This window comes from Amia ocellicauda, chromosome 2 (genome assembly GCF_036373705.1).
Source record: "Amia ocellicauda isolate fAmiCal2 chromosome 2, fAmiCal2.hap1, whole genome shotgun sequence".
In the NCBI taxonomy this organism is placed as follows: Eukaryota; Metazoa; Chordata; class Actinopteri; order Amiiformes; family Amiidae; genus Amia; species Amia ocellicauda.
In genome coordinates, this window is record NC_089851.1 from 8801801 (window position 1) to 8828594 (window position 26794).

The following is a 26794-nucleotide window of genomic DNA, read 5'->3' on the forward strand; positions in this document are numbered from 1 at the left end:
GCATCTGTGACCAACTACGTAGCTGCAAGTGAAACTTGGAATCAAATTAACATTTACTTTGGTTCTGAGGAATTCAGATTCCAGCTCCTATTGTGTAGCATTAAATCTGCACCACTTCAGGCTTCCTGCTTTGTAATCCAAACTGTTGATAATACAGAAAAGTGTCATCTGTTGAAGCTTTATTTTCCAGTGGCCCATTTGCCTACGATTTCCATTTTCAAGGTTATAGACCAGGCTTTGCAGTTGTCAATTTTGATGTCCTTAATAAGTAGAACAGTGTACTATGCATACTGGGAATAGTTTAGGAACATTATCTTCCAATTAAAACTAAAGTAGTAGAACAGCATTTAAAGTAAATGTTATTGTGCGCTATCCAGTAAGCAAGTCAAATGGACAGGCTACGTAATCTGCACATATAAAGAGTGCCGGGGGGGGGGGAATGTTTTCAAATATTCTTCAGACATATTACAGTATTTCCATAGCAACCCAGGCATGCCAATCAGTCACAATAGATATTCAGTCTCTGTTGGTTTTAATGCAAATGTTACAGAGGTAGTTAAAAGAAATTGACAACCTAATAAGTTTAGACACCTCACATCGCAGGAAATGTAGTGATTGAATCAGACCAGGATGGCGCTGTGCTTGAGGACAAATTACATTATCTGTGTATTTATGACTTATGTAAAGCTATTATAACAACCGAGGTAATGAGTAAAATAAATAAATATTGTTGATGATATTAGACTGCATATTCAAGTTACATTAGAAGCCCTTTAAAACACTGAATAGTTTATAGATGTGCCACTGCTTTTATAATAATGGGTGTACTGCAATTTAGAGTATTATTCATATGTATTCAGTACATATTAAAGCCAATCCAGTTAAATTTCCATTTACTTAAAACGTATTAATATTGCAAATACTCAAAATATGAATATATCAGTTGTCTCAAAATGTAGGGAAGATTTATTAACCAATATATGTGCTATATCCAAAATACTAACCAGTAGTGAAAATACATGATGTGTGGTACACTCCATAGCTACAACTGCATGACTAATACAATTGCAATCATTGTATACAGTGTGTATTTTATAGAAAAGACAGAATGGTAGTATTTCTGGTCCCACAATGGCAAATATGTCTTTCAGACACACAGGGATGTAAAATGCAAGGTGCTTTGACTCACTTGGAAATGATGGGTCTCTCATCTTTCAAGGTGTGTTTGTAGAGGGTCTGTGTACCATAGCAACCACAATTATTTCACTACTTCTTATAGTCTGCTTTTGTGCATAACCCTTCAAATCAAAACATGCTAAAGCAATCTTTCAAATCTACCTTGAGAAAGCATGCACTTCAATATAGAACACTGCTTTTTCATTGTATTTCCATCATAATATATTTTAAAACACATGTTCGTGTTTAACGCAATGCTGTAGACGTTCCTTAGAACAGAATTAACCATGATTCTTCTATAGCAGCTCACATACAGTAAATGCTTCAAGGTGCTTCACAGTTATTTAAAATATAACTGAAAGCCTAAACAAATAAACAAATTAATAATTCTGTTTTTTAAGGCAAATTGGACATATTCCTTATGTCTCCTGAGAGGGACTTCTGAATTGTAAGCTCATAGCAGTGAAAACACAAGACATTTCCTGTCCAGGGCAGACCTTTAATGTCAGCAAAAGGACAATTTGAGTTTCATAAGGCTAGTGGTGACGGTTTAAATGTCTGGTTTACATGATATTGGATTCTAACTGCAGCACAGCAATGGCTCCACTACTGTAAGGTCTAAAAGAGCAGTGTAATCAGCCATCCTTCCTGTAGCAAAGGCTTGGATAACCTGACACACAACGTCAATAGGATTTATGTTCTACAGCCTGCAGAACAACTGTACAATTGTGTGTCTGTGTGTTGGTTGAACAGCTAAGTTTATGCTGAAGCTTCACTGTGGGTAGTGCGAAGAGGTTTAAAATTCAAAATGAAACCATATTGTGGGTTTTTCAGACTTATCTTCATTATAGGATTGTTTAGGAGTGGTTACGAAATTGGTCTGGGTCTTGAGGGTAAGTATCCAAATGCACTGTTCTTGGGTATTGTCATTCTCAGTAACACGTATGTATACGTTCTACACGTCTTTTGCAGGGAAACTCTGGCACATATCCGGTGCAGACGGGGAGGCATTCGGTGTCCGTAGAGGTTCAAATGCAGAGGCAGCGTCAGAGTGAAAGGGAGAGTTTCCAGCAGGCCCAGAGACAGTACAGCTCACTCCCACGGTGAGGATTTCCCATCACTCTCTCGCACATGGCTCCTTCCTCCTGCGAAGTCCCTCTTTACTGATAATCACCGCAATTGTCAGCATTTCTACAATGAGAGAGTGTGGTGCCTAGCTTACCATTCTCAATCATATTGGATTATTTTATTTTCTTCCGTGGGGGTGGGCTAATAACCGCCAACACAATCATTCACATCATTCAGCAATTGTTGGTTTATGACATTATACTGTTTTATCATAAACAGAGTATCCACTATATGAAATACATAGGAATAGATTCAGTACAGATAGGTGACATAGTTTGTGTATGAAGTATGTAGATTTTATGCTCAATTCTGTTGTAAGTAGTTTCTTAGTATCCTTATGAATATACCCTCAACTTATACTTGCGAAGGGAAATGTATCTCACCAAATGTGATCCTAAAGGGTTCTGTACAATCTGAGTTTTTCCCCTCTATTTTGTTTTCCTGCATATGTGGCAAAAATGTCAGTAAGACTTACAGTCCTGCTAAATCTTAAGCCTTTAGGCGTACTTGGATATCAGTATTCTCATTAACCGCTATCTTTTCGATACATTTCTATCAAAAATCTTTTCTAATCTGCTGCAGGAAATGCAAATCAGCAAGAAAAAACGTGTTTGTATTCAGCCTCCCTGTTACAGCTTTACATACTCAAAACAAAATCTCATTATCAGTGAAACCACCGTGGAGACATTTTCAGCTTGCGTCGGCCTCTGATACAACTTTTTCATTTTATTTTAAATATGTATCGCACCGCTGTGAACTCAATTGTCACATAATCTCACTGCATTTTCTCTCCCAATTTATTTCTCTCCCTCTTCCATGACACACAGAAGTGTATTTGTTACAGTTAAACCAAGGTCTAACAACCCCCAAATATCCCAAAGAAAACAGATACATAGACAAGGCTTTGTGTGTCTTTTCAAAGGTTAATAAACATGCGTTTGGTAGATTTAAAATCACATTTAGATTGTAAATTTCGACTGCCTCGGTATAGAAATCAAAGTGGCACTCGGCAGTTTACACATCCCGTCTTCAATGCGTTCAACTGGAATCCTTAGTTTTCTCTGGGCTGACTTACTGTTAAACAAACTCCAATCAGATATAACTGAAATGAAAATGAAACTGAATGAATCGCCAAATAGCATCGTTCCAGACGAAGAGTGTGAAAACTTCAGACATACTTAAATGTGATGAAACAGTTTTTAGCGCACATATATGTTCTCAGGTGTTTACCATCCATGCTTTGAAAACAAAACTATTTACAACTGATGCATCAGCAGGGAGTGTCGTGGCCCTCGACTTGGCTGTGCTGGTATCCTTCTCAGTTCTGCGTTGTGTGTAAAGGGATCATCTGGACAATGCTGTTTGGTCTTTGGCCAGCTCTTAGGATAGGGTATTTTTAGGCCAGACGACTTTAGGTCCCTTACTTTTACACACACATTTAATTTTAATCTTTACCAGACAAAACTGCCCACAAGGGGGTTGTTTCTTTTCAGTTGGAATGTAAGGAAGCTGATGAACTATTCAAGCTTATAATAATACCAAATATCAGGAATCCTGCTTTGGATAGAATTTGGTACAAGAAGAGTTGATTGGGGAAGATTTATTTCATTTTTTTGAGGCGAGGGGGGTGATATGGCTGACTGAACAAGAAAACCTAATTTGACCCATTCTTTAAATCAATACGATTTTTTTAAAGAAATGTCAGAGAGCTTTGCTGTTTGTATACGATGCAGAAATTCATTTATTCTAGGTTACAAAGACATTTGTCTTCCCCAAAATCTCATTTTCATTCAAACATTTCAAAGAGTAATGTTGGCATTTTCTAATCAAATATTCTTTGTTTTTTGTGGATTTGGAAATATAGATTATTAAAACAATTAACAAGACCATGTCTACTCAGTTCTATAGATTCATGTGCATTTTTAAGTACTGAGTTATTTTTATATGAATGTCGGATCAGTCCCATCTGTCTTGAATTTAAAAAGAAACAGCCGTTATAAATGCCTTGTCATGATCACTTCCTGTCCTAGTTTGTTGTACTTTGTCATTCTAAATTGGGCCTGAATTTGGCAAGGACAAAAATATGTGAGAAAAACTCAACTTTTCTGTCTGTACAAGCTATGTCTCTTACAACTACAGGAACCAGACAGACACTGAAGGGTTTAGCAACATGGCCTTCATCAAGAGTCATACATCTTGGCTAGCCAATATGTCAAGTTATTTTCTCTTTGGTTTCAGTCGTCCCACAAAGAAATGCATCAGAAGTGTCTTTTGAATATTACTGTATGTTTTAAAGCAGAAAAGTGTTTTATGTTCAATTACCGTCATCCCTGACAGTATGAAGCATGTGGCAGGATTTCGTCAACAGTCTGTTTCAACATCTGCCGTTACTTTGATATCTGTGGAAGGACTGGCTCTGTCTCTGTCTCGCAAGACTGCTGATCTGCATGTGTTTTGTGTTAGCCTGTTCATTTTCGCAATATATATATTGGCCTAATTCATAATTTGAAATACATTTTATTTTAATAAACAAGAATGGAAAAAGCCAGTAAAAGCCAGAGGTTTTGCAGGACAAATCGCAAATTAACTCCGATGCCTTGCTCAATGCTTGATCTGGTTTCCAAAAACTGACAAATCATAATAGTGCTCTGAATACCAAGCGATTGTCAGCATTTATCCAAGCAAATGTAATCCCATGTCACTGACCTCAACTCCTTATGCCGTTTTTATTCCTGTTCTGTATTATAGGTTAACCACAGCGTACAGTGTCAGTAACAAGCAGCTCAGAAGATAAAAGCAATTCGATTTCTAGGCTTTTTTAAGAATAAGATGGCTAATGTCAAAATGAAGTCTTTATGTGGCAAATCTTTTAGCTTTGCCAGTTGATAAATCAACCACACAACACAAAAATAGAGAATCCTACAGCATCAAGCAACTATTATAGAAAACTATTCTTGTTTTAGAATAAAAGTGAACTTACAAATAATTTCAAAGAGAATTTCAAAATAAAATTATGGCCTAGACCTAAGCTAAATTAAATGCGTTACCGATCGTGGTTTAATATATTGTCAGGAGCCAACTTAAAGAAATAAAAGTGCAAGTTTATATTTTACAATTTGTGGGTATGTCAATGTTTTATTTTTAATTTGTTGTCATTAGGCTGGTTGTCAAATAAACATGTCTTTTATGCAGAAGCCACTAAATGAACAGAAGGTTTAGTCCCTGTTATAGTGTGTGTGTGTGTGTGTGTGTGTCTTTTATGAGTAATCGCTTTGTGGATATCAGTTTAGTTCTGTTATTCTTGATCGTATCCTGGATCCACTGCCCTTCACCACAAATCATCACAGCTTGCTTCTTTTCTTTCTTTCTTGTAGGCAAACCAGAAAGAACCCGAGCTCCCTGTCTCAGGACTCGTGGGAGAAAGCCTACCCCCCAGGAGAGGGCTTTCAGAGTGCCAAGGAGAGTCCGCGCTACTCCAGCTACCAGGGCTCGCGCAACGGCTACCTGGGCGTGAGCGGCTTAAATCAGCGGGTCCTCCTGGAGACGCAGGAGCTGCTGCGGCAGGAACAGAGGCGCAAGGAGCAGGAGACCAAGACCAAGCTGCCGCCCCCGCAGGAGGTGCCCAACAACTACCCCCACAAGGAAAGCACCCCCACCCCCCCGAAAGGCCCCTACAGACAAGACGTGCCCCCCTCCCCGTCTCAGGTGGCCAGGCTGAACAGGTTACAGACCCCGGAAAAGGGACGGCCTTTTTACTCCTGAAGAACGAGAAGATGAGTGGCTGTACCACGGCAATAATAAAAAAATAAAAGGAAACTTTCTGATTGTTTTGTATTTTTAAACAAAACAATTGAATCATTATAGTTTTTTATCATTATAATTTTGTTTAATATTCTTTGGTCATTTTCTTTTTTGGACTTCCACTATCCCACCCGACAGACCTCTCGGAAAGACTGACTACGTGGAATACATCTGCCATGATCCTCGCAGTTTTAGTGCCTTCAGTATTCTTGGTCAATAGCCTCGCTGGCCTTATTAAGTCCTTGGCCGTCTGTTGAAAAGTGTTTACTGTCTCCCGAGCAGCACCTCTACACTCTGACAATCACCTGAGAGACGAGGAATACGTTTCTCGCAATGAGCCAGTAGAAAGCCACACGATTCTGGTCATAATCAGCAGCAAATGTTATGGTTAGACTGTATACAGTATATACGTCTCTGATATGTTACAGTAGCATCTGCTTTCTGTGCGTATGCAGGGAAAACACAAATACCCAGAATGCATCTCACCATCCCACCCTGGCGTTGGCACCCAGACGATGCCTGCCTAAATAACGCACCGTGATGAGCCACAAGCTATAAACTATGTTTTTTAACCCCAATAATTTCAAAAAACCTTATAGTTCAGAGCTCATGTTCATGGAAATCCCCTTTGCTTCATATCCAGTCCTTATTTTAACCGTCACGTGCTTGGTTCTGTGCTTTTTTCCTTTTTCAATACGTAATAAAAATAAAATAACCTTTTGACTCTCCTTTCACTCCCTTGTGGAAAATAATTTGTATAAATGGGGTCAATGTGGGTTATTAATTAATGTTTTTCATGAAAAATTCATGTGTGTGTCATCCCCACAGAGGGGAGTGCATAGCTTGAAGACAACTGTGTTTTATGCCTGGCCTCGGCATTGCACATTACTTTCTCTGGTTACAGCCTCGCCGTCTATCGCTACTGCCAGTCTTTACTGAATTTTTTATAACGGTGGTTAATCTGAAACCTCTTGCACTACAGCTGAACGCAACAACACACGATGTAGTCGCATTTGATTATTTGGGCTGAAATACAATCAGTGATCTGTTTAAAAGTTTTTATGATTGTTATTATTATTATTATTATTATTTTAATTATTATTTTATTTTCCTGCCATTCGTTGTAACAAATGAAACCAGAGAAGACAGATAATCATGTTTAACTGACATTACTGTATTGTAGATTTATTCTCCTGAGTTTTAAACAATGTCTGTGATGTGAGTGTTCCCATGTCTATGAAATGTATGTTGGCAACAAGATAAAACACTTGGACTTTACATGGCAATAGGAAGTGAGTCGATCTGAACTCATGAAAGGGAAGATGGACCTTACTGGTGATTTTTTATTTTTAAAGAAGTATTCCACTGTGTTTTTTGTAATGCGGAGGTCTAATCAAAGATGTGTTTGGTACTACAAGACTCTGCGTTTCTGTTTTAGCACCATTTATCTCTAGTACACGCAATGCTTTTTTATTTTCTTTCTTATATGCAAAGCAGGCATAAACGGACTAATCCTCTTCCATCTGAAAGTGGAGTATACATGGCATCGAGTTTTCTTATTGCCTCAACCCTGATATTGTAATGTGCATCTGGGGGCTTTGAGGATATTCTGTCACAACAGCTGTTGCAATGTTTATTTTTCCATATTTCTTGTGCCATACGCTGGACTTGGAATGGTTAAGTGCCTGAGAAACCAGATGTGAAGAAACATACGTTTTTGTTTTTTATCAAAATTGTATCATGTACTGCACTTTTTTTTTTTTTTTTTACAACTTGCAGCATTTGTTTTTCTGCTTTGTGGTTTGTTTATTGGCACATTTGTTTTCCCATCAAGCTATTTTTATGATAAGTGGTTAAAAAAAAAAAAAAAAAAAAAAAACCTGCACAAGTTATTTTTGTTCCTGTTTGTCATTGCTTTTATTAATTATGTACTATGGTGTTTAAAACAGAAAGGTAACAATGTAAGCACAGTGCAATTGGTTTATAAACTTTTACATGATGTATAAAGAGCAGTATACGGCCGCTTTTCCTGTACATATCAAATTTAGAATAAAGAAAGGCTGTTTCATCCTGTTTACAATAATCTTTGATGAATGTTCCTTTTTGATTTACTTCAATGAGAAATTAAGGGAAGCTGCTTTTCTGACGCAGGTATAATTACAACACAACAACTCGGCTTCTAACTATCACGGCTCTAAATGGAATGAAACAAGAAGTCACTGTTTCAAGAGAAACACCTTTGGGGGTTAGTGAACATGTTATTTTGGCAAGAACTCTCTTTGTGTGTGTGAGAAAACTGTCTGTCTGAAGACTGCAGTCGGCTAAACCCTCTTATTTCCTTTTAATTAGTCTTCCTTGGATTTCATGCTTATTCTTGGAGGCTGGGATGTTATTTTAGAATTTTTAGATTTCTGATTATTATTCTGGGTGTCATACCATTAATAAAACTAGCTCAAAAGAGATACAATTTCAGAACATAAAAAAGGATTTCAGCTAGTTGAAGGAGTTTTCCATTAAAAATGCTCAAGCATATTATGTAGTGAAACAAAGCTGACCTTTATGAATATAGTGTATACAGTAATGGTGAAGTCACGAAACGGCAAACATGCACAGTATAGATTTAGGATAGATAACGGGAAACCCACACTAACAACAGATCACATGAAGGTCAGAAGCCATGCTTTTTGTAACGGTTTCCCTGTTAACACAACCTGAAGCTGTTCAAGCAGTGCAGTTTAACATCAGCTTCAGTGTGTTGATCTGAAAGGCAGATGCTCTGGAAAGTGTGCATCTGTGCTGAATATTAGTGACTGGGGTGTTTTCCGCAGAGGTCAGTGACCTTCCGCAAGAGATGCCACCTGTTTGAACACCCTGTTCCTCCTCGGTGCTTTGCAGATGTGGCTTCAAAGAAATCCCCAAAAAGAGCAAGTCAGTCAGAGGTGTAATGTAATAAATCTGAAAAAACAAAAACATCCATAACTCTGAATGTGTACGATAGCATAAACGTATTCAGACGCTTATGATCGACCAATGTTAGATTGTGAAAGTGTGGTGGCTGGGACAGAGAAGTAGTAAGGACAGACCTACAGAAATCTCTTGGCGTACGAGTCCTGCAATTAACTTGAGCGAACAGTTGTGGCTGGACTCTGCACTCACCGATAACTGGACAATATAACCATTTCCCTTTTCTCCTTACTGGTCTAATTCTTGCGTATTACCAGTGCATTGCTTTGGACATTAGTGTAAGGTGCTGGTTTGGTTCAGTTCAACACAGTAGAACATGACTGTAGACGCGACGTGACTGTTATTGTGAAGATTGTCGGTGTGCTGGAATCTCACACTGCCAATTTTGAAGCTGTGTGTCTATACCAGCTGGGATCCTAATGCTTATACAGTTACTGAATATTAACAAGAGTTTTAGTGAGTGGCTGAATGGCAAACGGCCCCTGGAACGTAATCGCCTTTGATGGACTAGTAGGAAGAGGCACTGTAGGTGGCCAATAACATCTAAAGGCAGTGATGGCCCTGCTTATGAGCAGCGCTATGTCCTGGGAGGCGGCTCACTATCACAGATGGGATTTCAGACACTAAAATCATCCCATTGTTAGAGACTCCATTCAATTATTGAAAGATTTTGGTTTTGTTAACCCCTGTGCCGCGCATAAATCCCACAACATGCCATGAAATCAGGGCTTCCTAAATCTCCACCGCCCTGACAAATTCCCGGCTGAGACCGTGTTTCCTGTCCCGCTCTTCCTTCGGGGTGTTCCCATGGCACAGAATGGCTGCCCTATTCCCCCACACAGAGGGCTGCCCTCAGTGTATGAAGTCGATGCTTTGACTGGACTATTATTGCAGTTCTTTCAAATTCTTCACACATGAGATCTTCCCAAATGATAAATCCTTTCACACCCACTTTCTGAAGAGACCTAGTCTGTAAAATGTCCATAACCCAGCGAGATTAACTAAAGTCTCTTTAGAAAAGTACACATAACTTTGCCTCAAACATTGAGTGTAAAAACATATAAACATTTGTATAATAGCACATTTTAAATAAACAGCTTTGGGCAAAAAACTGGCATTATTAAAGCTCTCCAATGAAGCTGTTAGTATGGGTTTTACATGATTACATGCTCCCACATGGTTTGAAACCGAGAGAAACTGTGGGGTTGTAGTGAATCAACATGATGATGCCATTATAGTTATTATTATAGGTAAAGAGGGCAGCACTGGCTATATCACATCCTGCTGGGTCTATCTAACCATAATGGAAGTTGTCAGATGCAAAGCTGAAACAACCAGATCTATTTTGACTTGTCAGCCAAAAGTAGCATGTCCAAGATGTGTATCAGAAATGGTGCTGTGACACATGGTAGATTAGTTACACATGTTACAGATATTTTGTTTAAATCAGTATAATTTCTTGTTAGCTTTGCTTTTTTTAAGTCAGACTTAAACGTTCCAAACAATTTAGTTAAATAGTAACCGGTATTATTTTTCAGGATTGTAGCATTATAGGCTAACAAGGGAATGTCATGGGATAAACAGGTCAGATTTCTACAGTACACACACACTGGATTCATATCAGGTTATTCAAATGAAGAGAAAATAGATTGGTAGTTCACTGTGGTGTTTTTCTGGTCGTGCACTGTTTATTTAATATTTGACTAAAATATACGGTGCTTTAAAGACAGCGTGGAAGCATATATACCTATAGTGTATCCTTGCTTGTGTGTATATAGTATATATTGTATATATAACCAACTGTTACCTCCAGGGTGTAATGCCCTTCAACAACATTAACCAGGTTCAAATCTTATATATGTGAAGTCTGTGCAATATATATATATAATACACTTAAATTGTTTCTTCACATCTACACATATATGTGTGTGTGTGCATTCTTTGTTTAAAATTAATTAAAACGTGTTGATTGTCAATCTGTTATTTTGTATGACAAACAAGTTGGGCTCTTGAGATATACAATGTCGTTTGATTTGCTTTTGCCATTTTATAGCAGCATTTTAAAAGATTGTATTGTTTTTATTCTCATGTTTTATTTTACATATATAAAACAGAATAACATACACAGTCCCACAATGCTGAGTGATTCCAGCAAAACATTTATCCTTAAATTTACATAGAACAAATCCTATAATCTGCAGCCATTCCTCTCAAGAATAGCTGCAAGCAATTACACCAACAAAGAAATGTTTTCACTCCAGGACCATGCTTCATGTTAAATGAATCTGTTGAACTTTCATAAAGATTTCGACTTTTTCTCAGGCTGCATTCCGATATGCTCTGTAAAGGAAAAGAAAAATGTTTTGACACTAGAGGTGTCTGCGCCTGCCTCGCACTGTGATTTATCCTTTTTTGTAGCATTTTCTCCCATTTTCTATGTGACAAAATGGAGAAAGACAAAGCCATTGTTTTTAACCTTAGAACTCGAGCAGCAGCAGCTGACATCAATTCACATCAGCCCAGCATATTGGAAATTGCAGAAAAAATGCTGTTTGCTATTATTATGCAAAAACATGGTACTTTGAGGAGGTGGAAAACCTTACACAGAGAATTAGAAGGGATTATCTGCAGTGAAGAAAGTGTGCCTCTGTAAACAGAGAGGAACATTGCGGTTTTTTAATTACGGAGGAGCGCCTTGTGAGAATGTGAGATAATTACAGCACCTGTGGAGGGAGTGACCACCGCGTCTGAAGCTGAGGAGGCCATCTGTGGACATTATGAACTGCCTGCAGCTCTGATGGTGTTCATTAACGTGACTTTGGTATAACCGTGCATTGTTAATGGAACAATGTTTGCTTAATTGCCACGTTCAACTTTTATTTTGTCTTGACTTTACTTATCCATTCTGAGCAGTGTGTCGCTCGCAGCTTTGATAAGTACAACTGCAGCAGGCTGTGTGTGCGTCTTTAAAATACCTTGATAATCTTATCTGCCCGAATACACCAGCAAACCATGATCTGTCGAGCTCATTGCAAATGTGCACCAGGGCAGCTTTGGTTTCCATCTAAACTGTCTGATAACATACAGAGAGATTAAAAACCGCTTTGTGTGTGGAAATACCCCAACTTGAAGTTTCCAAAGGCTTATAAACATCCAGTTGATAGTCAGCAGTGTGCAATTCCTTAAGCCAGCAACTGTGATATTGCAGTCATTATTTGTATAGTAAAAGTGGGAAATCTTAAGGTAGGTAACCTTTCTAGTTTTTGCCCTTGAAAGTACTATTTATTCCAAGGGCAGACTGGGACCCAAAAATGGCCCTGGACATGTATGGTTCGGGGTGGGTGGGGGGGTGTTGGCGATGTGCGCTACAGGTGTCTACACGGGGCGACTGGCCCACACGGGAATGGACCGGCCCACCGAACTAAAAGATAGACCAGCCCTTCTGCCAGAATCTGCCTGATGGCCAGTCTGCCTATAATTTATACTACCAGTTTTGGCAGATATGTAGTGTAACATGAGACTGCAGAAAAGTCTGATGAGAACGGGATAAATTTGACTTATTTAACTTAATTTAAATCTAATTCGGAATGCACTGTCCTGAAAATGATTTATGGAACAATGTAGTAAAGTTACTATCCCCAAGGTCATGGGATTGACTAAGTGAAATAAAGGAAGCTTTAACTTTTAAATTAAATGGTTACTAAACAAGACATGTTCGGCATTAATGCAGTGATCTAGATATCACTTTTGTCATCAAGGACATTCCCTTTTGCTGTTTCCATGTATTTTCTGAAAGCATACCACTGCAGAAAGTTGAATAATACAACACAATAATTTGTAAGTCCCTCACAATGTAGGTCAGATTTGTAATTGCAGATGGTAGGTTTTGGCCAAGTCCTGCATTACTTTTCTCTCTGACACAGAGAAGACTTATCTGTTATGCCTTTGCTCACATTGGCCACATGCTGTTTTATTGTTTTAAACATATTGACAGTCTGTATTCATCATGCGACTCTGCGTTTAATAGACAACCATCCAGTGCTGAGTCACACAGCCAAAAATAGGGTGAAGTACCATAAAACCCTTCAACGAAAGACATGTTTCTCATACAAACATAAATAAATAAATCACCCTATATCTTATTTCCTCTGTTCTAGTGTAGTGTGGCATCCTCCCAGCTCTAATTAAAGATCCCATACTAAAGCACCTTGAAGCTATTGTAGCAGACTTTATTGTCCTGTAGTTCATAACAGTAACATGTCAACTATATTGATAACCATATCCCCAGCAACTATACTGTGCAATTTCCTGTTCCCCTGTGGTGGTTGGTGCTCCTGTTCCTGCATGTTTTCGCCCCTCGCCACCGAGTAAAAAACGCCAGGAACACTTTCAAAAAATTGGGGGGAAATGTACTAAGACAGATGAGAGTCTGTGTTTGCAGCCTCTGGTAACTTTTCACACGTTCCCTGTCTGCTGAACCCCTCTTCAACCCAAACACTGCCTGCCTCCGCTCTTCTCTATCCTGAGTCACTTGCATTTTTAAAGAGAACATCCTACCGTACAACAGAGAACTACATTAACGCCAGGGTTTGGGGTCGGTACCTGTCCACTCCAATATACTCAGCCAACCTCTCTGCCAGTACAGCGAGTCATGTATGCTGGATGTATAAGTGTACGTATATATGTATACATATATAAAGGTTACGCACATTAAAAGACTCTTGTATCTGAGGGGAATGTGTGGAATGCAGTTATACAATACACTGTAGGGCACTGAGTTCAACAGAACAACATCATATTGCAAAGATGAAAGAACAAAGGAATAAAGACTTAAATAATAAGAAACCTTTGACCTAACTGCTACATGATGGGGATTGGTACAGCGCAAACATTTTTGGTACATAATGGAAAAGGAATAGTGATTGAGTCCCAAAGCGAGAGGTTCCAAATGAAAACATGGTGTGTGTAACCCGAGGGCAAGTCACTTCCATCTTTTGTGCTGTAAGCAACCCAGCTGTAATATTGGGTACAAGCACAGCCCATTTTGTTATTAAGAACATGACAAGTCAATACAGCAAAGTGCGGTATCTGTATTATAAAAGGATTTACTACAGAATGGAATGATCACAGCACGTCACACAAGCTACAGCACGACATCAGGAATTACTGTAAGAGTGCGAGACTGAAAGCTGAAGTTTGAAATGTTTAGACATAAATACATTCGGGAATTTCATACATTAATTAAATAAATTATCTATTAAATGAATGATGCATGTTAAGCTGCATAAGTCATTCAAAATAGCATACACTTCCTATATACAGAATATTCCTGGGAAATAATCATGTAGGCCTATACCATGTCTATGCTGTAGTTCTTGAGTTGAACCTCCTTAAAATAACCTAAAATATCACCCTCTCTCTTAAAATGTGTGTAACTAATATTATATGTATTATTTATTGTTCTTTAACTATAGATTTTCATTTGAATAGAATGTTACATAAAAAGTATTTAGAAGTGTTCACATTTTTCTACTACTTCACACTTTCATAATGTTTTTTAATACATATTATTAATTTTTCATATACTATTTTATTTATATTTGAATGCACAGCATGCATTTAATTGGGATGTGGTAAAATTAAGATTTTCATGACTGATAAGCTAATATTTTGACTGTGTAAAAGCATATGTGCTTATAGTGTTCCTTATTTTCCTTGCATTGATTTTTTAAAATATATAATTAGGTACTTTCCAGTGTGCAAAATAACTACAATTAAAGTTCATGAGATAATTACAGGATATAGCCAGATAGAACAATGTCTTGCTATTGCAGCAGAGATTATGACATCTATGCAGAGTTCTTAAGCAATCCAAACATGAAAAGTTGAAATGTTAGATCATTGTATTTATTACATCATTTGCCGTAAAACAAATATTTCACAAACAAACAAAATTTTACTGCCCGTAAATTGTCATTGCTGCCTTCAAAAGGCCACTTGTTTCATTTCAGTGTTTCTGTGTGAGGCTGCATTACCATTAAGTGCATCCAAAGTAATTGGGCCTTTGCCGGCTACAGTTGGGAATCCCCTGAGAACTCAGATTAACTCATCTGAGATTTATGATGCCAATTCTCTATATTATCCCCCTCAGTACTTGGAAAATTGGTAAAATTACCTTCTGTATTCATATATCCAGAGAGACTATTTCCTCTTTTGCTTTTTTCTAATATTTTTTTGTAACGTTCAAACTCATAATATATGTTCAAAAGCACGTTGTAACTGTTTTGCACCAAGTTTCTTTTTATAAGTTCTATTTCACAGAATTCTGCAGGAATTCTGGTGGAAGAAATGTGTGTCCTTTTAGGTGAAACAGAAGATTAAATATTGTTGCTAAAATATATATTTTTGAGAATATATATCATAAGAAAAACTAAATACACATTGCCGGCAACAAAAATTATAATACAAAGCCAGATTTGCTGCTGGCAAAATACACTACCCTGCTGTCACATTTCCAAAACAAGTGCAGTGAGACGATTGTGTCTAAAATTATCTGAATTGTTTTCCTTCATGACTTAAAATAAAACAAATCAAAAAATGAAACTGGACAAGTTGTTCCAGAGCGAGTCTTTTAAAATAGAAATGTTCTCCTTTCATTAAATTAATTAAGGCTTTACAAGAGACGGCCAGGAGCTAAATAACTTCTGAGTCATATGATACGACAAAATATTTAAAAATATTTTGCCAATTGTGTTTGTTGAGTATTGAGTATTGTCAAGGGTGGGTTTGATTTAATACCAAAAAGAAAACAATGTATTTACTAATTTATCAAGCCATTATATATCTATAGCCATATATACATCTACACTCACCTAAAGGATTATTAGGAACACCATACTAATACTGTGTTTGACCCCCTTTCGCCTTCAGAACTGCCTTAATTCTACGTGGCATTGATTCAACAAGGTGCTGAAAGCATTCTTTAGAAATGTTGGCCCATATTGATAGGATAGCATCTTGCAGTTGATGGAGATTTGTGGGATGCACATCCAGGGCACGAAGCTCCCGTTCCACCACATCCCAAAGATGCTCTATTGGGTTGAGATCTGGTGACTGTGGGGGCCAGTTTAGTACAGTGAACTCATTGTCATGTTCAAGAAACCAATTTGAAATGATTCGACCTTTGTGACATGCTGCATTATCCTGCTGGAAGTAGCCATCAGAGGATGGGTACATGGTGGTCATAAAGGGATGGTAGGCCGTGGCATTTAAACGATGCCCAATTGGCACTAAGGGGCCTAAAGTGTGCCAAGAAAACATCCCCCACACCATTACACCACCACCACCAGCCTGCACAGTGGTAACAAGGCATGATGGATCCATGTTCTCATTCTGTTTACGCCAAATTCTGACTCTACCATCTGAATGTCTCAACAGAAATCGAGACTCATCAGACCAGGCAACATTTTTCCAGTCTTCAACTGTCCAATTTTGGTGAGCTTGTGCAAATTGTAGCCTCTTTTTCCTATTTGTAGTGGAGATGAGTGGTACCCGGTGGGGTCTTCTGCTGTTGTAGCCCATCCGCCTCAAGGTTGTACGTGTTGTGGCTTCACAAATGCTTTGCTGCATACCTCGGTTGTAACGAGTGGTTATTTCAGTCAAAGTTGCTCTTCTATCAGCTTGAATCAGTCGGCCCATTCTCCTCTGACCTCTAGCATCAACAAGGCATTTTCGCCCACAGGACTGCCGCATACTGGATGTTTTTCCCTTTTCACACCATTCTTTGTAAACCCTAGAAATGGTTGTGCGTGAAAATCCCAGTAACTGAGCAGATTGTGAAATACTCAGACCGGCCCGTCTGGCACCAACAACCATGCCACGCTCAAAATTGCTTAAATCACCTTTCTTTCCCATTCAGACATTCAGTTTGGAGTTCAGGAGATTGTCTTGACCAGGACCACACCCCTAAATGCATTGAAGCAACTGCCATGTGATTGGTTGGTCACTGTACTAAACTGGCCTCCACAGTCACCAGATCTCAACCCAATAGAGCATCTTTGGGATGTGGTGGAACGGGAGCTTCGTGCCCTGGATGTGCATCCCACAAATCTCCATCAACTGCAAGATGCTATACTATCAATATGGGCCAACATTTCTAAAGAATGCTTTCAGCACCTTGTTGAATCAATGCCACGTAGAATTAAGGCAGTTCTGAAGGCGAAAGGGGGTCAAACACAGTATTAGTATGGTGTTCCTAATAATCCTTTAGGTGAGTGTGTATCATAGAGAGAGATAGTAGCCTTCACTTTTATTCATGATAAAATGCGACAGTTATTTAGCAAAAATGTAATACAAATCTACACAAATCAACATGTAGTGAATGTAATATCTGTCACATCAGCAAAATATATTTATTTTAAAAATATATATGTTGGAATGTATTCATATCACTTGTAATCAGTACTTTGTGAATCTTTTGTCTTTTGATAATGGTCAACCACTCCGCCATGCACGACCTCTTTAGTTTCTCCATGTTGTGAAGCTTCAGCTTGGGAATCGTATTCTTTTCCACTTCATAACACACATTTTACATTGGATCAATGTCTGGAGATGGCGATGGACACTCAACAATATTGAGTTTGTGCTGCCTTAACCATTTCTGTTACAGACTTGGATGTGCTTGTCTGATTGTTATCCTGCTGGGAAGTTAATTTACAACCTGGCTTGAGATTCTTGATTGAGGTTGCTGCAAGATTCTGGCTAAAGTTTCCTGATATATTTTGTAATCCATCCTTCCCTCGGTTCTTACAAGGGCACCTGTACTGGAAGTTGAAAAACAGCCCCAAAAGAAATCAGATCTGCCTGCACAATGCACCGGGGGTATGAACTTCACTATCTTGTACCATATATACCGGTCAGTACGTCCAGAAAGTTCAAATTTAGTTTCAACTGACCACAAAACACAGTATCAAATACCTGACAGGATCAAGCCCCCTTTTTAAGCAAGTGGTAAAAACATATTTCTTATATTAAATATTCTCTGGAATGTTTAATGGTTTATTTTATTTTTATGTTTTTTACCCCAATGTTTCAATGTAACCCAAGATTGAAGTGAAATGTGACCGGGCCAATTATATAATTATATTACCCGTATAAATATGAGTCAAAGTACCTTCCTCCTGAAATTGCTGCCCAGTATTAAAAGATTGTTTCTAATTGCATGAGTTTAGGCCTCCACGGGGAGATTGAATATCATAGAGAAACATAATCGCTTCGACAGTGATGTAGCTTAATGAAGGAAAAGAAGAACAGAAAAGCTTTGGCTGAACATGTCCTGTAGCTTTGCAGTCCAGAGAACATGAGGTTTTAGATGTATGGGTTACTTAGTTTACCTAAGCATTCATAAGAAATGTGCCTATTGTTTTCTGTGTGGTAAAAAGACAATACATCTGTACTTAATGAAATGCACATTTTCTCGAGCTGGAATGAGACATGAGCACCTTCTTATTGTACATTAGCAGCAGTAAAACGATCCTTGTAATTCTGGCAAGAATAACTTTTTTTTAGCCTGCTAAATTTGTCCCTAGCACTTTAATACAATTCGCTCCTTAGCAAATGATCGCAGGACAGGGAGTGTTGCCTAAAAGCTTGCTATATTCCAACACCATTATACACTCTGTAAAACATTTTAAAAGTACAGATGAATAAGGCTTATTGCAAAGTGAATTGTGTTGTTGAAATCTGCAATTCAGACAGACCCCTAAAAGAAACTTGTCTGAGGTTAAATAGTTGTCCGAGTCACGTTTTTTTAACCTAATTATGCTGTCTTTGCACTGAGGAATTCACTCAGCTTAACTGGGTTACTGTCAAGTTACAGTTACAGATAAGTCGAATTGCCTGTTTTAGTCTATTCCTATCACTGGAATGGATGCAATAAAGATCAGTGATTTCTCGCTCTATAAATACATGTATTCTGACAGTTACGCACTTCTAACTGGAAGATGTAACCACCCATGAATGAAATTATGAAACATCATGGTGTCACAGAGAGAATGACATCATATCGTAAATGATGGATAATACATTTACAAAAATGTTCAGTACTTTTTGAACACGCAGGGTCTTTATTGGGTCATGTCTGAGTGATTCCTCTATTAAGGTTCACCTTGATGTAATTTCATGTTAAATTGGATGACCATTCATGAAGTGCTCATACAATAACTACTACTTTCATGCTCGGTGTGTAGCAATTATGTCCTTTGCATAAGGACCTGACCCCATTATGAGGCCTCTATGTGGTCTAATGGTGGCTGATGTTACCATATTTCATGTTTTTAAGTGTTACCCTTGTTGTGCCCACATTTAATCAGTGTCAGCTAGTACTTATATTCACCTCAACATACAATGCAGTGTCAATGAAATGATATGCACTATTACCAGACATTTTGTTAATATACTGTATGGTTTTAAATACGCATAGGTGGATATCTCCTATTTCTTAACTTGGGTTGCATACATTTAATCCTGTCATGAACCTTTTCCAGTGGAAGCCGGATTGACAGAAATGTTTTTAAATATAAATGGTGGTCTTTAGTATTACAAATATAATACTGTGGAGCCAGGGCATCTATGTGTTTATATTCAAGCAGACCTCTTACTTTACTGATCCACTTAATGAAGATATCTATATAATATCAAAATGCTGGGATGGATATCGGAGAGCACAGCTGCATATGGACTTGAAAGTAGTTCTACAGTAGCAACTGCAAACTTGTAATCCTAACTTAATTGTTACAAAATTGGAAGTTCTCATATTGGTTGCAGTGTAAGCTATTTATTGGTATAGTTATATGTGGAAAATGTCTTAATAAAATCTCAGCTTAAAATAAAAAAGTTAATATAATGTATGCCACAATACGGTTTCTCTTTTTATTTTTTTTTCACCATATGATTCTTTAAAAACTTTTGAAAAACGCCTATAAAAAGATTATAGGAATCATTGTGCTGCTGCGAGATAATACAGCATCAGCAATCATACAAATCCAAAAATAATTGTAACTTCAGGGGACAATGCTTTATGTCATAATTCATAAAAAGGCATGTTTATCCCAGTCATGGTAAAGCGAAGTAAGAAGCACAGCAACTGCTTAGTGCAGAATTTTCAACACTGATGAAGTGTGGCGACATTCTTTTGAGATGATAATGAAGTCAAACTCATGCTATGCAGAGATTTGTGTGTTGGCTGAACAGAGACGTGTTCATTGTTTGGGAATTTAAAGCAGAGATACGCTACCTTCAGCCATGTTTAATCTTTTGCACTGCAGAACGTATTTTACTAGTTAACAGATATTTGCTCAGTTCACTTACACAACCAAGGAGATAACATGCAAATCCTTGTTTGGACAGATTGTAAATGATACGGGCGTTCTAGTCTTTGATATACAACAATGGTGTCTAACTGCAGTGCTCAAATTGCCCAATTCTGAAATATTTTTAAGTATCTTTAAATCATAAATTAATTAATAATTAATAAGTTAATTAATTAATTAACTGACCAATCCAGATGGAACATGTTTGTGAGGTCATTAGTTGCCCTCCACTGGCATGGTTTAATTCCTGATGGGTACACAGTTCCTAAATGTTTATCAGGCCTTTAGGACTCCCCTCATATGCTTAATTGAAGTAATTAAATCTCTATGGAGGCCATAAAGTAGTTAATTATGTCATTAAAACTGGAGAGGGCTGGATCTGCTCAGTTTAAATTCCGCCACTACAAAGCATATTAAATGTTTTTTTTTTTACCTATTTAGAATAGTGTACTTGTCACTTGGGAGGCCTTTTCTGTATTTCCTTTACAAATCTGAATGTTTTTTTGAAGAGCATTTTCACATACACGTATATCATGAGATTACAATAAACAAATGGTCATTCTTATGATTGTGACTATAAAGGTAAAGTTAATATAATTCTAAAGCTATGTAAGATAAGCTGAGCACTACATTACCCTGACGTTTATACGTTTGTTGTGGTTTACATGTGTTGTAATAATGCCTTCACCGCAGGACCCCTAATCCCCTTGCCCTCATAAGACATAAACTGAACAGGTCAACGTTGTTTAGCATTTCCCAGATTTAAAAATATTTTGCAAGAGATCTGCAGTAAATCATAATCCTAAATGTCTCCCATACTAAGACTGTAGTAAATTACCAAAAACGATTTTCTTCCTGCAGAACTTTTTTCAGTACTTTTCATCCAGCTTCTAACACTGAAAGAATCAACTCTCCCGGCCAGGAAACCATGCCTGTCACATCTATTACTTGAAACACTCAATAATAAAACCAATACAAACCCAAAAAGCCATGCGTCTAAGAACACTGGTTATTGTGAGCGTTCTCAGTGCTGAGAGCATTTTGGAATGTAGTTCATGCATGACAAGTCAAAAGATTACTCTAGAATTTTCTAAAAATATGTATATGAGGAACAAAAAAGGCATGTGAGGTTTGGAAAGAAAACTAGTTTGATATCTAATGTGTCAGCTTGCATATTGCTCCAGAAGGCATCAATCAGGGCAAGACACAAAGAATGCTTGGCTCTCACACATCGTTGATCAGAGTTGGCATCAGAAATAGCTTTCATACAGCAGAATGTTCCTGTTTATGAATAGATGTCTTTGGCAAGCTAACGGCCTTGAACTCAGGTTTCATCACCAGCATATACATCTGAAACCCGGAGATTACTGGATCTCCAGCGGAGACAGGATTGTTCTGACCATTTATACTTTAAATTGGCAACTTTTCAGCAAAGTACACAGAATTTAAAGGTGCTGATAGCAGTGGATTACACTCAATTTATAGACAGCAGATCACTGTTATTTAGCCACTATAGGCCAATAGCATCATCAATACAGCATCTTATAGCATCTTTTGTCAATCCACTGCTGCATGAAGGCATCCCTAAGACATTTCCTTTTGTTTTGATATACAGAAATTACGCAGCCAGTACTGGGTTTGGTGTCAAGGTGAATTCACTCATATATAAAAGTTGATAATTGTTCGTGGTTAATACCAACCCTATTAACATACCTTTTAAATACAAGTTCATTTACCTTGTTAAAATTGTATTATTATTATTATGCTATAATAATAATTATAATAATATGCAAATAGGGCACAAAAAGAGAAATACAAAGGCTGGGATTAAATCAAATCTTTGACCCACCTGCTAATAGAAAAATACATAACTGTACTCAGTTGCAGCTTCATTTTAAGTTCTAATCAGAAATGTAACCGCTATGATGTACAGGTTTTTAGTTTGCTATTAGTGAGTGGGTCAAAGTTTTGATTTAATCCGGCCCTAAGTGTAGTAAGAAAGCCAGGAAGTGTATGCGACCAAAGTATAGCGCTACACAAAATGTCACAAAGGAGAAACAAATACCACATTAAAAACAAATCGAGAGTTCAAGTTTCGCTTATTACCATCATAGAATAAAACCGGATTCCATATTAAAAAATTAAGATTGTTTTATTGTGTATATATTTGTGTTATTATGTAGATTAATCTCAATGGACCAGTTAAGCATGAATTGTTTTCTTCATCTTTGACATAATTAAATAATTGTGTAATTCTCTTGTAGGATAGATGGGCCTACACCTTAGTTATGATACCTTGTTGTGATTAGTATGGTTAAATATTGAAATAAACATGGGTGCTAAAATATGATGTAGGGCCAACCCAGTGTTTGATGTTAAACCAAAGTTACGTCAGCACGTTTTATTTGGGCCTTAAAAGTGTCAAAAGCAAAAATGTCTAACGTGAGCAAAATGTTTCAAAGAGGACTAGGACATGTTGTACTGGAGAAAGTGTCATGGTAATATATACATTACATTATTTGTCATTTAGCAGACGCTCTTATCCAGGGCAACTTACATTCGTACCCATTTATACAGTTGGGCATTTTACTGGAGCAATCTACCTTGAAGTACATTGCTCAAGGGTACAACAGCACTGTCCCCCAAGGATTTGAACCTACAACCATCAAATCATCAGTCCAGAGGCCTAACCACTGCTCCACATACATGTATTATGTATTATGTTCATGTTGTAGAATTGACTTGGTTCATGGATTATTGTGACCGAAACTGATAATATCTACATCTGGCACATTTAGCAAAACTAAACAATGTTGCTGCTGCTTTCTCAGAGATGTGCTACTTTTTTGGAAGTTACCAGGTCCCTTTCACAGCCCCCTGTTTTGCTTTGTACCCCTCAGCTTTGTAATATATAGGCTACATTATATATACATCTCATTATAGCTTTCTTATGGCTCTGAAAGTCACTAAACACAAAAACGATACATATATATATATATATATATATATATATTAATCTGATATTATGTGCTGAGATAATCAACTGTTCAGCAAAAACAGTTTAATGATTACCACAGGGAAGTGTGGGAGGGAAGTCAGCCCTTAGCGTCTGCCAATAGCGAATAACTATTTCTCAAAACTAACATGCATTCCCACGTTTTCTTCTCACTCAGATTTGAGAAGTAGTTCAAGAGGATATTTATATTGTTGCATCCTGGGGGAGTGGGGGGCGTAGTGCTCGGCTCACTGGCCTAGTTAACACTGTCATGAACCGTGTGCGTTGTTCATTCCCTGCTTCTGCCGTCTGCCGTCTGCCGTGCTGTGCGGCTCACCAATGCAATGCCGAGCAGGTTCTGTTTATGTTCTTAGGAATACAGAATATTTGGCAGAATTTTATTAAGGAATTGTATTTTGTCACATTGCAGTTTAAAATGCACTGAGTAAAATATATGTCTTCCCTTGTTAAATGTGTTTCCTGTAAAGTACGTTTGTTTTCTGAGTTGAACTAGTGATCTGAGCATGAGCATCTCAGTCTTTTGGGTAGCTTGTGCAGGTTGGATGCCCCTGCTCGGGATTTGAACCATGAACCGTCTAGCCCCACCCATAAGATGTTAAACCCACCACGTCAAAAGACTGGTCTACCGATTTGGGGGGTTTGTACACTCTACTAGTTTCACGGAGGGGTTACGTCACTGTAAAAGATCATGTACATAATGAGACTTGATACATTTGCAAAAAGATTCTCTTGTATTTGTCCTTAGCAAGATATAATGCCAGCAGATTACTGTGCCTCTCTAACACCAGATAGATAATTACTAATTCCCTTTATAATGGGTTTTAATCTCTTTTTATTGAGCCTCGGTTAATTGTTTTTGCCTTGTGTTCCTTTATGCAACAGGGATGTGTAATGTGTTTCTAAACAAATTGAAGTAAATCAAATATATAACCCACATTGTTTATCCCATCGAGATTTCATAAGAATAATAAGAGACAATCATTGTATGCTAGGCATTTTACATCTAATTTAAAATCACAAAATACAAATTTCCAAATGCCCATTGTGTTTAATGCATTGGGGATTCCATCCTGTCCTATCATGTACCAATTCTAATATTAATTTAGGAAAAACACTTTCTTACATAATCGCTCATGTTAACATTCTAATTTTCTTCACATTTAAAAACAGTGTGTGGTCGACTACTTCATAACTTTTGGTTTTATCACTGGACGCACAGAAGAGTCATGCTGCTTTCGAATAAGACTTTCAGCATCAGTTCTACCTGCGGAGAGTGGATATCATCTGTGTTTGTTTTGTCCCTGGCTTTCCATTTCATTATTTTATCATCCATAACTTCAGACCCTCAACCTAAAACTGAACTGTCGGCTACGGTGTCATATTTCAGGAGAAGTCTTTTTAAAATGATAGCCCCTGTTAGGAGTCTACATGGCGCCTCTAATAAATTCTTGCTGCTCATCTGTGATGCTAGAAATCTGTTCTACTGACTCTGCCTGCAAACTCTCATTATGTTGGGGCAGCAGAGACATAAACGGGATGATATGTTGCATTGCCTACGGGCAAGTAGTAACTCTGTGGCTGAACCAGGATTTGGAAGTGTATTCTGTCACACAACTTCAGCTTTCTCCCCTACTTGCCTCCATCAGCATCTAAAGGCCAGGAAACAGATTAACTACCTAAACAGGTTGAGTCTCAAATTACTACAGCTATTTTCAGGATAGGATTTGGATTTGTGTCCAGCGATGGGATCAGAAGTAATATGCTGAGTCGCTGAGCTACCAGTCTGTTAAGGCATTGACAATCGTAGCAAATATATAAATGTATTTAAAAGAAGAAATGGAAGGTCAGATGCTATTTTTGCTATCTCTGCTGAACTTTGTTTTTTCCTTTTTCCTGGACAAACAGTAGGCACACAGTAGCTGCAAAGCTGCCAACAGCTGCTTAACGCTGCATCTCACAGCTGCAGGATAAGAGAGCTGCTTTTACTGTTTTTTTAGGCATTTAAAAGAGACGAAATGTAAAATAGGGGGGGAAAGCCTGATCAATTAAGAACATGAGAACATAAAGGTTAAGAGTGAGAGGAGGCTATTAGTGTTGCAATTATTAACATCCAACATGTAACAAATGATTCCTGTCCTTTCTGCATAGCCCACAATATGAGCACACGCAAACAGCACCACTTCCTGCTATCTAGTACGATTACTCACAGCTTAGTAATGGCAATGAGCTTCTGCTGTAGTTTACTTACTGACTCTTAAAGGTTTCTCGATTGTTTGCCTATTCAATTACATCTACAGCCTGTGATTTATTAATATAAACATTACAGAAAATAATGTACAGTGTTTATGTGCTCCCAAGTGGCCCATCGAGTAGGAGCCTCAGCCAGTGAGTGCAGACAGAGCCCAATAACATGGAGGCTGTCGGTTCGAATAATTCTCCTATTGTGGTTGAGAATCCCCATTAGCAGAAGAACTCCTGACATTGGGGTGGATAAAGCTGGGTTGTAGATCATTAGATTTCCACAGGAGTATCCCCTCTAGTCCAGCAGATATGCACCGAACCGTCCTCTGCCTGTCCCCTGGCTGGCACTTATATTCCAGGGCTTCAATTTTTAATTTCAGAGGCACAATAGTTTGAATTCCCCCAGCTCAGATCGGGAGGAAACTCAGTGAGAGCTCAACAACATGCAGGTCAAGCTTCTATCCTGCACATCCAATTTGATAGACAGGGAAACTTCCCAATTCAAAGGGAGCAATTGCAAGATGTTAGAAACCCTTGAAAGGAAAATATTCACTTATTCCATGTTCTATATTTAATAAAAATAAAAATAAAAACATCTTAATTAATAAAGCATAAGAGAGTCAAAATGTTCTCTCAACATTTGCACCGGGAAAGAAAACTTGATTTATTAATTACCAACTGAAACCGTCTCAAGTATAATAACCAAAGTATGATCACAGTCAAAAGTATGATACATTTCACAAGCTGTGGTGTAAAACAGGAAAGTCTCTCAGGTCTCAACCAACCTGTCAGGTGGGAGGGGAGGGGATTAGTCATAAATGATTAACAACTGAGCATATGACTTGATATATTTAAATTGGCAGAAATTATCACCTGAGAACAGTGGTAGTCCAAGGCTGAATATATGTGTGCATACAATAATGCTTAATGTAGGGGGGGAGTTATAGAAACAAAAAACGAAACAAAAAAACAATCAGTACTTGTATTGATTAAATTAAAAGCCATACTGTGGAAGTCAATTCAATTCCAAGAAATATCTGATGAGGTCCTAACACAGTAGCTACCAAACCAGGAAGATGGCCTAATTTTTTGTAGATGA

At 37.8% G+C, this 26794-nt stretch overlaps 1 protein-coding gene across 4 annotated transcripts in view; it reads left to right on the forward strand.

Annotated features, from left to right (window-relative positions):
* Positions 1–8178, forward strand: part of pard3aa (par-3 family cell polarity regulator alpha, a) — a 353698-nt gene extending 345520 nt beyond the window's left edge. For all 4 annotated transcript variants that reach the window (XM_066717599.1, XM_066717607.1, XM_066717623.1 and 1 more), the window contains 2 exons: positions 2149–2279; positions 5679–8178. In XM_066717599.1, coding sequence (XP_066573696.1) covers positions 2149–2279; positions 5679–6066 — 519 coding nt within the window. In that variant the 3' untranslated portion in view covers positions 6067–8178. The remainder of the gene's footprint in view (positions 1–2148; positions 2280–5678) is intronic.
* Positions 8179–26794: the final 18616 nt, after the last annotated feature.